At 41.1% G+C, this 13,457-nt stretch overlaps 1 protein-coding gene across 3 annotated transcripts in view; it reads left to right on the top strand.

Moving 5' to 3' along the window:
• The window catches only part of UTRN (utrophin), a 4,744,936-nt gene that overhangs the window by 1,814,857 nt on the left and 2,916,622 nt on the right, over positions 1 to 13,457 (top strand). For all 3 annotated transcript variants that reach the window (XM_044069601.1, XM_044069592.1, XM_044069610.1), the window contains 2 exons: positions 3,964 to 4,143; positions 9,248 to 9,382. In XM_044069601.1, the coding sequence (XP_043925536.1) occupies positions 3,964 to 4,143; positions 9,248 to 9,382 (315 nt within the window). The remainder of the gene's footprint in view (positions 1 to 3,963; positions 4,144 to 9,247; positions 9,383 to 13,457) is intronic.

Raw genomic sequence — 13,457 nt, 5'->3', positions numbered from 1 at the left:
CCATGGTTCCTAATTATATTAGGATAAGTCTTTAGCAGGGTTAGTTAGCTGCCAAACGAGATCTGAGGTAGTTCCGCCTTGCATCATGGGATATAGGGTTGCATCGAGCTGGTAAAAGGAGTTCTCGAGCTAAAGCTAGTGCCGAGTCGGAGCCGAGGATCGGCTCCGAACCCATCCAGCAAGAAAGAAGGCGAGAGAAGACAACTAACATGGAACGTTATGGTAGGTACATAACTTCTAATTCTCGAAGTTTCATATTCAGCCAGTCTTTTCTTCTTTTCAGCCTCCGCTTTTCAAAGTTGTATCCGTTCATCTGAATAGCTGTTTAAATCTGCTTCGATTTTTTTTTTTTCCCCACCTTTTCTTATTTGAGTTCATATACCCCTTTACTGTCTCATTTATTTTAGTCCTCTCTTAGTACATTTGATTTAATTTTTCCTCTAAATGACTGGAAGGCAATGTTTTCTTTTCACCTTTTTTAGGGTTGATTTTCTTTCACATTCTTTAAATTTCTTTCATGCCATCCAGTCAATGTACTTGGCAGCCAGTAGCTGAGTTTTACTCAAGCTATCACTAGCTCTTATTTATCATTTTCTTTTTTCACACTGCAAGGGCTGTAGTTGGTGCATACTGGTTAGCTTAGCTAATTTATTGATACCTTATGTGAACCTAATTTCTTTGTTCTAGAAAATATGTTTGTGCTTCAAGATGAGTTATGCCATCAGAACTTGGTAGTGGCTATGGGTTAAACATATGGCTAATACCTGTGCCAAAATAGCCATAGCGACTTGTGGAAAATATATTTTTAGAAGTTAATTTTGATCATAAGTTTTATTTTAGAAAAGTTTTGTTGTGATGCTTTTATGGAACGGCACAATAAATGAATGTAACACATAATAGCCATGCTAAGTCTTCATGTGAGATCCATAAGAGAAACTGGATGGTCTTGTAGTGGTTCAGTAGTGTTGATTGCTCTTTTTTTACAGTTTCCAAACGTTATGAATCTTCAGTGAATTTAAAACGCGTGCAGTGTTATAAAGAACAAAAATCATTATATAATCAAGGAGGTGAAAAGGAACAACACTATGCTTTGTTTGCAAATACTGTAAGCATATTTCTGAGAATTATTTGTTTACCCAATGACTAAGAGGACATTTTGTGTGTATCAATTACGTGATAAGAAAAAACACGTCTTGTGAGGTGTATGGAATGTCAGTCTTTTATTTAGGGAAAGTAATGTAAAACTTGGGATTGCGGAACATTATTCTGAAATATGACGCAAACTTGAAATTAATCCATTTTATAAGCATATACAAGTGGGAATGAGAATCGGTTTTAAATCTAATGCTTTTGATTTGTCTGGGATTGCCAAATGTCTATTTTGCACTTGGGTAAAGTGTATTAAGTTATTTATGTCTTGCGTTTGTCATCTTTCCCTTCCTTTTATTTAACTTTATTTTTCTGCCAGTGAGCTTTGCAGAATGTTTTCTGTAATCTTGAAATTTGCTGCAGTCAATGGCTTTTGCTACTGCTCAACAAATTTGAGTTTTAAACTCTGCTATTAGGCGCTATGTCTTTTTATTTTTTTCCAGAGGGCCAGACTCCTTTTAAGCCACTTTTAAAGTTGCTTGAATTAACCCCAGATCAGACTGTTTACCTGTTTTGTATGTGTAGTATGTGAATATTAGGAGAAATTATAGATTTGTACTGTGTAATTAAAGGTTAGAACAGTCAACCCACAAGTTATTTATGGTCAAGGTGTAGTACCCATGATGTGGAAGGTGAGTAGTCAATTAGCATGATTACCATTCTGTTAACTGAGATTTTTTTCTTTTTCATTTTAGTCAACTGTTGATGTATGTGGATGAAGAAAACTGTCCAAAGAGTTTATCTTCATTCAAGGTTCCTGCTTGTAGTGACAGAATCCCTGGTGGTTATAGTTGGGTCATATTTTCACAAAAGAAGTACATTTTTCTGAGGACTTGATGTAGTTCCCTTGGCAAAATAAATTGAGCTCAAACTGCAAATTGCATTTTTGTTTTTTTATTTATTTTTTTTTTGTTCTTTCGGCTTTTCCCAGTTAGGGGTCGCCACAGCAGAACTCCGGTCCGCTAATGATTGGCAGTAGGTTTTTATGGTGCCGAGGTGCCAGCACGACGCCCAACCTTCAACGAAGGCATGCCCATTTACACATGTCTTTCAAACACCACTCGACCACAGGAAGGACATGCAGACTCCACACAGAAGGCGATTCAGCTGAGAATCAAATGGGAGGACCTCTTGTTGTGAGGCAACAACGCTACCGCTGCACCACCACGGATTTGCAAATTCATTAATTCATTCATTTTCAGATTCCTACTTTATCCCATTCTTTGAATCAGTGGGTAGCTGGCATCTGTCCAAATCAGTAATCATAAGGTGAGAAATTAGGCCAGAACAACACACCAGTCCATCATAGGATATGCATAAACGAACACATACACACACACAGGCATTCTGGAGGATCGCTACTTCTTCCCATGTATGCATTGCATGTCTCCGGGATGTGGACAAAAAACTGATCTGCTGGTACAAACCTCCTCTGACACAAATTACACGCAGACTCCACACAGAAGACATCTCAAATGAGGACTGTACCAGAGAAGTCAACCGTAGTGAGGATTATTATTTCAGTTTCTCTTCCATATAAAGGTCAGTTTGTTTGTCTTTGGGTTAAGGAATGGAGACTGAGTTGGGTATGCTTCATAAACCAGACCCAAGAGTTGTTATTGTGACCCTTAGTCAGTTGGTCATATTTTCTGTTTTAGAGGTTCTTTATAACAAGCAGAAGACCTGTGGAGAGAAGATCCTCCTTGGTTGAATCCATTCCATATTTTAAGTTGCACTTAAACATCTCTGGATGTGGTGAGCAGTAGCATCTGTACTTTTTTTTTTTGCTGTAGAATTTACTTGAAGGTCCTAGGTAAAATGGTGACACATGGGAAAACGCTGCGTTTTTGAAAATATGTGCTGGAGTGATTGTAGTTTAACTGTGTGAGTCAAACATGTTTTTTTTGGGGCTGTTTACCTGCAGAAGAATAAATTATCCCAGAATCTCTAACTGGAAGTAGAAGCATTCGTCTTACAGTGTTGCCAGAGAATTAATAGTGCAGAGTTATAGGCAGGAGGTCACTTGTAGGATGGTTTAATGATTTAACAACAGATCTGATCGCTGCATCAGCTCTTTGGGAAGTTTCTTACTGTTCATCTGACGTTTGAAGTAAATTTGCCTCAAAATTGCAACTTGCATTTTCAAAGCAAGTTAAAGCTATGTGAAGCAGGTTGGTTATGGGTGTGCATCTGGGGTGATTGTCAGAAACAGCACAGTAATCATCTTCAGTGTGTGTTAAAACGTCAAGATACTTAATGATAGGGGAAGAATCGTACTTTAATGTAAGCTATTCTTTGATCACTTTCTGCTATTATAACAAATAATTATAGCTTACATAAACAGGCACATAATAACTAACAAGTAATTTGCTACTCCTTTTGTCAAATGGTATACAAAAGAAAGTGAGAATGAAGTGCTTCCCAGCAGAAATTGTATCCCCATCTCTCTTCCAGTTATGTGGTTGTAAACATGTCACTCATTTAGTGGTAACCAACACACAGACGTACTGATTCCTACTTGAATTCACAGCAATGTACATTTTTCATGCTTGATTATAGTGTATAAAAGCTTAAAAAATGCTGTGGCTTCTCAAGTTAAGGCACAAAGTCCCCTCATTACACAGGTGGATGCATTCCTTTTTGTAATAACAATTAGCTGTAAGTAATTGTGACTTCTTAAGTATAGCACACAACAGATGCTTGGATTTCTGACGAGAGCTTAATTATAAGAAGTTGATTTGATTATATGGTTAAGTAGATGTTTCTGAGACAACACGAGAACTTAATGATTTAGCTAGACATCTCTTCTTACAGCGAGCCAAAGAGGATGTGTTGCAGAAGGAGGTGCGGGTGAAGATACTGAAGGATAACATTAAGATGCTTGCTGCAGGTACGCCATCTGGTGGTGAGGAGTTGACTTGTGAACTTGACGTTGTGCTTGAGAACTACCAACGACTGTGCAGTCGAATCAAGGGCAAGTGCCAGACTTTGGAGGTAAAGTGATGAAAAAAAGTGTTTTTAAATTGCATGACAGCAGATGAGTTTACAGCCTGCTGTCTAGTGTTAAAAAAAAAAATAAAATAAACAATGTGACATTAAAATGAATATAAAGATGACATGCAAGAAGGCATCCTGGGCAGTGAATGGGCAATAGCCCTTTCTCATTTAAGTTTGACTTTTGAGTAAACATTGTGCCGCAGACAGGTCATTCATGAAAGTATTTTTTTACCCTTTTATGTACCCTGATCATATTATGCAATTTCTTGATAAGTCTACAACTGCCAGTTCTGGAAAAAAAAACATAAGTAAATGTGCATTTTTCTTTAGATGCTTGTCATACCAGTAAGCGTTTTAAATATTTTAAAGAGCATGCGTGGCATAGCAAACTTGTATATTTACCCAACATACTTAGCTTGTTTTCTAATTTATTGATTGCAGTCCCACAGCTAATATTGTGGTCTCAGTCTCCTGTCTTCCTAAGTATCAGACGTGTAGCTGATACTACTAGAGTAACCTGTTATCAGGAGCAACCCTCCCCCTTTCATCAGGAGAAGAAGGCCTTTTGATTATCATGATTTCTTCATTCCACTTTAGGGATGGGAGCAGTAAAACAGTAGGGCCTGTCGAGTTTTTACCTGCTGGTGTTCAGAATGCAGGCATGCACTGATGCCGTCTCTTTTGTGCTCCTGTGTCAGTTTTCCTTGCCTTCTTCTATAGTTCATTGCATTTTCTGTGTGTATGTTGGACTGATCACTGCATACTGTGCTGTCAGTGTCTGCAGCAAAACGTACAGCTGTTGTTCAGCCTGCACTGCTTTGCGGTTTCTTAATTATGTACACATTTAACAAAGCCACTAAACTTGATTATTTAGACTTAATTTTCTTATGCTGGGAAGGAGTAACTAAGCAAACTGTGAGAAAATCTTCACATAAACATCCTGCTGGAAGTGATGCACAGGGCATTCTGCCATCTTATTTGACTTCTTAGCTTCTTGGTGACCTGCAGTTAAGTAGGTCTAGATTTCTATGGGAAGCAAGTTTCCTTTTTTCAGCTCTGGCCTCCAAATCCTGTAATCATCGCACCTTACACAACACAGAGTAAAAACTATGATTACTGCTGTTATGTCATTGTGATATATGTAATATTTTCATCTGATTTGTTTTCTGTTGCTTTGGAGGAATGAAGTGTTTGGACAGGGAGCCACCTTTTTCTTTTTTTCTTAGTTTGACTTGCTGTAACAGTTTTATAGCAGTGTTTTCTATGGAGGAATGCTGCAGACAGGAAACAAGAAAATTTTTTTCTTTAGTCAATGTCAGTGTATTTATTATTACATTTGGTGGTTTAGAATTCATTGTCTCATCATAAACTCTTCATTTAGGCTTGTGAGCTGAGCTGTTAACTGTCCAGGATAGAGGTCTGATCTCTGAGCACTGCATAGTGTGCGTCTTTGGTGATGCCTGATGGGCAGTGCTACATCACAGCAATGTTGAATATGAGTTATTAATAGGTTCATACTAGGCTATCTGCCCTAGGGCATTTATAAGCCTAGCCAGAGTGTGTTTGGCTTTCGCCACCCGTTTTAAATTAATTTTGCTATGCCCTTTTTCGAGGTTAGTATACTGTGCCTCTGTCTAACAGTGACACAGAAGTGATACCCGGGGTAAACCTACTATCTCCCATCCACTCATCAAGATTCCTCTTGAAGAGAGTCAATGAGAGGGACTCTGCCTAACCTGGGCCGGGATTTTATTCCAGAGTGAGGGGAGCCTCTGGGTTATGAATCTGTCCCTCCAGCATGGCCTATTTATTTCAGTGCTGAGGTTCAAGTCTCTCGAGCGCGTAGCTCAATGGGATTTGGATTTTCTGAGGTGCAGCATGTCCATTAATTCCGCGATGGACATGGCTTTATACTTCAGGCACAGATCGGCTCTGAGCAGGCGGTATGCCACTGAGTAGAGCTGGAGTTTCTTTAACCGGGCAGCATATGGCATCTGTTTGAGCCCTTTGATCCTCTTGGTGAGGTACTTTTGGGGTCTTTCCAGTTGCTGCAGGTGTCTGGTAAGGTACATCCCAAAAGTGGCATTGTACATCAATTATGGGCCTGATGAGGGATGAGTAAAGAGGCACAATGACTTCCCCTGATCTAGATGTGAATCCCTTCATGATTAGGTGGGCTATATAAAATGTTTTTCTAACCACTTTAGCCACATGGTTGTCAAATGTGAGATTGCTATCAACTTGGGTCCCCAGGTCCCTAATTACTTCTTCCGTACTTAATGGATTACCACCTATGTGGTAATTTGTGGGCACTTTGCCTTTGCCAAAGGGGATGACTATACACTTTTTGGCGTTTAGCTTGAGGCCATGGCTCTGGCACCAGTTGTCTGTTTCTATGAGGCCCTTTTGTAGGATGCTTGTGTCGGCTGGAGAGTCGATTATGGCGCCCAGTTTGCACTCATCTGCGAACTTGGTCAGCCACAGTCCTTCCATGTTAGCCTGTACCTATGAGAAATATATACCGAACAAGAGAGGTCCCAGGACTGAGCCTTGTGGGACGCCACTTGTAACCGGTTTGGAATCTGATATGGCTCCAGCAATTCTAACCATGTGGGTTCTGTCCTTGAGCCAGGTTGCAACCCATCTAGTGACATAGGGGTTTATATTTAAGCCGGTGAGCTTATCTATAATGCCCGAGTGGGGTATTGTATCGAAGGCTTTTGCAAGGTCCAGGTAGGCTGTGTGTTCCACCTTCCCCTCGTCAATGGCTTTGGTGACTGTTTCAAAAAAATCAACCAGGTTTAAGAGGCAGGATCTGCCCTTAACAAAGCCGAACTGGGTAGGATCCAGTGTCTGTAGGTCCCTAATATCTTTATTTATGAGGTCCATGATGATCCTTTCCATAGCTTTGCAGACCAAGCTAGTCAGGCTTATGGGGCGATAGTTTCCAGGATCCGTTGAGGCACCACCTTTGTGGAGAGGGACCACTGTTGCTGTACTCCACTCTTTGGGTACATATCCTGTAGTAAGGCTGAGATTGAACAGTAGTTTTATGTTTGGGTTTAGTTCTTCTTGGAGTTCATGTAGGATGCAGCCCGGGACACCGTCTGGTCCCATTGATGCTGTGTTTTTTGCTTTGGAGAGGGCGGCTCTTTCCGGAGCATCTGAGATGTCAGGGGGGTAGCACTCTGCTAGGATAGATATTTGCCCTTTTGGTGGGGAAGTGGGGGAGAAGTTTGCGTTGAACCTGTCAGCTAGGATGTTGGGAATGTCTGTGGGTTCGGTGTATTTTTTGTCATTTTGGACTAATTCTGCGCATATCTGGGAATTCCCACCCAGGTTCTAACATAACTAAAGAAAGCCTTGTGATTATCCTTAGTGTCCTGTGCAATTTTTCTCTCGAAGCTGGCCTTAGACGATTTTATGAATGCCCGTAGTTTTTTGCTAATACTGATCAGAGATGCCTTCCCTTTTTGGGATTTTGCTCTATCATGTAGTAGCTTCCTCCTCCTATTGTATAGTTTGTTTATGGCTGGGGTCCACCAGACAGGACGCCTAACTTTGGAGGATTGGGTCTTGGTTTTATTTGGGATTGCATGATCCATGCATTCCTGAAGGTGTTCATAGAATGCGTTTATAAAGGATTCTGCAGTCTGGGCCGTATTTTCCACAGGCCCAGGGGCTTTGAAGAATTCCACCTCAGTTTTGATGAGTGTGAAATTTGCTTTAGAGAAGTTTTTCACTGTGGTTTTCTGGGCAGGGGCTGGGGTCGGGATGTGATTATCTAGTGAGATTAGTTTATGGTCTGATCTTACCAGTGAAGGATACACTTCTGGTCTGGAGCATAGAGTCCCCATGTTGGTGATGATCAGGTCCAGTATGTTTTCCCCTCTTGTGGGAGTGGCAACAAGTTGTTCCATAGCATTTGAGTTTATAAATTCTAGGAACCTTTGGGCTAGGGTGTTGAAGCTAGAGTAATGCTCCCAGTCTATGTTAGGGTAGTTGAAGTCGCCCAATATAATGGTGTTTGGAGAGACCTTCATATTTTCCAGTGTTCTGAGGAAGGCCGAGTGGGGTTCCTTGGTTTAGGAGGGTGGTCTGTAGCAGGCTATAAACTGGAAGGCAGTTTTACCCACTGTTAGTTGCACATGGATAGTCTCTGATGCTTCGTGCTGTGCCACCAACCTGGAGGTGTGGGTATCTTTGACGAATATTGATACTCCCCCTCCTTTTGTGGTTCGGTCCAAGTTTTGGGGCCGAAAAACATGGTATGAGGTATAACCTGGTAGTGCTGGGGTGCTCCCAGGAGTCTTGAACCAGGTTTCTGTTACTGCACAGATATCGATGTTCTCAATGCTAAGGAGAGTTTAGAGTGCGTGCATCTTGAGGTTTAGACTTCTGGCGTTGAGTAGCATTACTCTTCATTTCTTATCCCTTGTGATACCTATGGAACATGTGTACCTCCTACCATTCCTAATTTGTGGCAATCAGAATAGAGAACTGGTGACACAAGCTTTTTGTAATCTACTCTGTCATTGCCACACGGTCTTTCCCTTCTACACCTTCCATTGTGGATGCACATAAGTGTCATAACTCTTAAAAGAAACCTAACAAGTTCACTTACCATAAGGGTGTTCCATAGTAATATGAACTTTATGAGATTTTAAAGGACTATACATGCAGTAAGGGCTGATAAAAGAAAAATGTGCAAAGAACCGATACTAGACAAATTTGTACAGAAGCATCATCCTATTGGTCTGCTTTTACCTGCTCAGACATGCTGCTGGCCAGGAATTGGGGGTTTTGCATTAAGTATATTTATTTACTGCATGTTCTATTACATATGGGTTAACAAAACATGTGAACTAGGATTTGGAACAGGTAGAAAGATGCTTCTGCATGAAAATAATTACTCCAGAAAGGTGTAGTAATGGAGCCTGCTTCAACCCTCCCACTAGGAATTGCTTTTGATTGTAAATAGTAGTGTCTGTTACCTTGTGGAGTTTTCTGTAATTATTTCTTTCCACAATTCTACATGTATATATTTGTGAAATACTTATTTTGTGGGCATATGAGGTTACTGTTGGTATTTTACTTGCAGGAGGTGTGGTCCTGTTGGATTGAACTTCTTCAGTATTTAGATGTTGAGAACAATTGGTTGACTACAGTAGAGAAGAAAATTCAGGAGACAAAGAACCTACCCGATAATGCGGAGGCAGTCAGTGAAGCCCTTGAGGTATGAGCTCAACAGAGTATAGTGAGCAATAATTCCTTTTCTTTATTTAGACATGGTAGCACTGCTTACTCTGAATCAGAAGAAATGTGGGACAGAAACACATTATAGATGACTGCAGATGGTTAACAAAAGAACCTGTAATTTTAATTGTTGGACTTGGCTACTTTCTTATTGTCATATGAAACAATGAAATAAAACGTTTAGGCTGTCAGTCAGGAATGATGAAAAACGCAAACAGAAGAACAGTGATTCATGCAAGTTGGAATGTTTGGGGGGGGGGGGGGGAGTCCATTAATATATAATTAGCTTTTCTTAATGCGACAGCTGAATAATGCATACAACATTTTTTCATTCAAGAATGTCAGCCTAAAAGTCATAATTACATAGTGTGACATAAAGCCTGATTTATTTGTTTAAAACTCTAATTTTTGTGCTGTTTTTCCTTTGTCAGAACATGCATTGTTATGGTTGCATGAAATCTTGTATTACCGTATTTAAGAATCTGCTTGTCTGACCTCTAAGTCCCTTGATAATGAATTCCAGGTTTCTTGAATGATCTTTGTAAGACTTTCTATGCCTTGACTATTTTAGCAGTATTTTAAGACTGTTTGGCTCATTTGATTTGATATTATAGCATTCTTGTTAAGGAGAGCAAGAGTCTTTGTGTCATTTGTTCCTGACTCTAAGAATGGTTAACTAATCCATAGAAAATGTATTCTCTCTCATAGATGATTTTCATATTAAAGCCTTTACTTTTAAGATAGTTCTGCAATCAGTCATGCTTGGCTTCATGTATTTGATTAGGGAGTGTAGTACATGGATGGCTGCTTGTATTGAACTCCCTAATCAAATTCAGCAGAAGATTGTGAACTTGACCTTTGCTGGGCCTTGCCTCTTTGGCAGGGTAGTCACTGACCTTGTGTCTTAGCAGGAGGAGTGGAGGTAAGAGGTGGTGCTTTTTGGTGTCAGCTTTAGAAGTGTCTAAAACTTCATGTATAGGGCACCCATGACATGTATTGGTTGAGAACCCTTTTTTAAAGGTTAGATACAGCTCTGAAAAGGTAAATGTGAAGGCCTTAAAATCTAGACCTCTTAGAACCTATATTATCATGGACTATGCCCCAGGGCTGTCAAAACAGTGCAAGGTTGTCCCTCCATTCAGCAGTATAGAGAACTTATATTGGATACTTATGTAATACAGTTCCTGGGACAAGAAGCATGTCCTGGAACTAGTAAAGGCCTAACTCTTTTGATTGTCCCCGAATCCTATCTTCCTGTCTTCCTCCACAAAACTTGTTCTCTAATGTTCAACATATCATTAAGATGCTTCTAGTAGGACAGCATGAGGGTAGGATAGTTCCTTTCCCTTTTTCTCCTTGCTTCATCGCCCAGGCATTTTTCTTACCTTAAAAAGGTTTTGACAATTTAATTTGTTACAGGCATGACTAGGAGTGGAATGGTTCAGTTTTTCCTGCTGTTGTTGAAGTAGACTGGTTCTGCATTACTGATGTATGTAATGTTTGTCTACATATGTTCACATTTATATGTTTGATGTTCTTATTTTGCCTTTTAAACATCCTAAGCAGGGGAGTTTCAGAAGAATTCCATCAACAGGTGCTTCACGGGCCCATTCTGCCACTCATGTTAACTGAACCTACTGTGCCATCCACTGTCCTTAGGTTTTTCTCGCCACTTGTGAGCACCAGACATGTTTCCCGTGGCTGTTTTTTTTTTTTTTCACTTTGTCTTTTTTTTTTTCTTTTTCATTCGTTTTCTAAACAGCGAATCTTGGTTAGGATTGTGATAGTAGCAAGCTGAGCAGAACGGACTACACTTCCTCAGCAGTGGTCCCTAGGTTTTTCCTGTGAGATCGTTTGGTTCCTAGGCAGACTGAGAAGTGCAGTCTATCCATTGTGTTGTGGGTTTCCCATAGGGCTTCCTCCTGTTGTGTCTTGTCTAGTACACCTCCCATGGGAGACACACAGGTGGTAAGTGTTACCAGAACATCAGTGAGAATGAGAATAAGATATGCCATTATACTTCTCCATGACATATTCATAATTTGTTGCCATGCTTAACCTTTTTTTGAAGAAAATAACTATTATAGATGCAAATCAAGATGGCAGAATCTCAGCCAAAAGCAAGAATGCACAGCATTATAATACATGCATAAGCAGAGCTTTCCCAGTGATGTATTTACAAGTGTTTAAAGTGCAAGTCAAACAAAATTCATGTTTGTACATCAAGGAGTGTCCCAAATGTTCTGTGCTGTTCTGTTGCTAATAGGCAAGGAAAGTCACAAAGTTTCTACTGCTTCTTGCAAGTAGACAAATGATGTTAAGTTGTCAATCTCGCCTTCATTCTTGCTGGATGGGTTCGGAGCCGATCCTCGGCTCCGACTCGGCCTTATACTAAAGCTCAAGAGCTATTTACCGGCTCGAGGCTGTCCCCATATCCCACAATGCTAGGTGTCAGATACCCAGATCTCATTTGCCGCTTCAGCTACGAGGTTGCGAATTTACCGGCTCCAGGTTATATAACTCTTTTCTAGCGTTTTATTTTATATATATATATATATATATGTGTGTGTGTATATATATGTATATATATATATATATATATATATATATATATTTTTTTTTTTTTTTATTAGATATTGTCTCTTAGTGTTTCCCTTTCTAAACCCTTGAGAAACCCCCTTTTAAAAACTCTTTTACTGTAGTTTTTTCAGAGTCCCCCTCCCCCCTCCCGTTAGGGTAGCGTTAATTTTTCTTATATATATTCTACCCTCCAGGGTTAGTTGTATATAATCAGCAGTGTTTTTATTCTACTACTTTTTTATATATATTCTACTTTATAGTGATAGTTCGATATATTTAGTAGTATTATTATATTACTATTATATTGTTGGTGGTGTTAGTTTTTTTTTCTAGTGTGTGTGTGTGTGTGTGTGTGTGTGTGTGTGTGTGTGTGTGTGTGTGTGTGTGTGTGTGTGTAGTGTTTAAAGCACTAGTAACCTGTTCCCTTGGTATCCTTTTTTTTTTTTTTTTTTTTTTTCTACTTTTCATTATGTCTAAGGATACTAAGGTCTCAGGTTTCAAGAAGTGTGACTCGTGCTGTCAGAAGATGTCTCTGACAGATGGTCACACTTCTTGTGTGTATTGTTTGGGCCCCCTACACCTGCAGGACTCTTGTGCGGTCTGTCATGCCTTCAGTCTGAGAGTCCTGCAGGAGCGTAGGAACAAACTTATTTTGAGGGGCTTGCTTAAGCCTGAAGGGTCCCCGACTAAGCCTTCGTCGGGTAAACTCTCCAAGCCCGCTAAGCCGTCGGCTCCCTGTTCGGAGCCGTCGCCAAGCGGAGCTCCTGCCTCCTCGTCTGTTCCAGCTGGAACTGACACTTCGAGACCTCAGTCGGCTCCGGCCTTAGTATCGGAGCCTTCTGTGAGCCGAAAACGCTCGAAGTCTCCCGCTTTGGAGTCCGTTTGTTTGGCTCCGAGGTCTCCGTTACTTCAGTCGGAGTGGAGCCATAGGTCCCACTCCTCTCGGTCCTCCAGGCTGTCTGATCACGACCTCGAGAGGGTGGTCAGTAGGCTCTTAAAGTTGCAGGCACTGGCCCAAATGTTGACTAGCCCTTCTCAACAGACCCTATATCTTCATCAGTTCCTCCTCCAACTCTACCACTGTGTTCGGAGCCGGAGCTCATTGGGGCTCGAATCGTCGGAGCCAATACCACACATTTCGGCTCCCTCGTCGGCTCCGATCTCTTCATTGGTTCCGTCCATGGATGGATCTGGGCGTCGAGACTCCTACGTCGGCTTCGAGGGGGCGAGTGGCATCGAACCCTTGTCCGACCCCGTTCTCCCTCTCGGTGCCTCAGCGCAGGTGAGCTCAGCCCCAACATCGGCCTCGGAGCCGTCACTCTTGGTGCCAGGAGGGGTTCTCATCTCTTCGGAGCTGGGACCTTCCTCTCTGCCTGATAGGGGCGCCTTCGAGGTCATGAGGAGCATTCTGACTCCTGGGTCGGATCTACAATCGGCCCCTTCGGCTCCTCTCCCCATGGTGCGTGCTTCAGTCT

Source organism: Protopterus annectens, chromosome 1.part0, assembly GCF_019279795.1.
Source record: "Protopterus annectens isolate FY-2018-M chromosome 1.part0, PAN1.0, whole genome shotgun sequence".
NCBI lineage: Eukaryota > Metazoa > Chordata > Ceratodontiformes > Protopteridae > Protopterus > Protopterus annectens.
The sequence above is the reverse complement of the archived record's forward strand: the minus strand, read 5'-3'. Positions and strand labels throughout refer to the sequence as shown.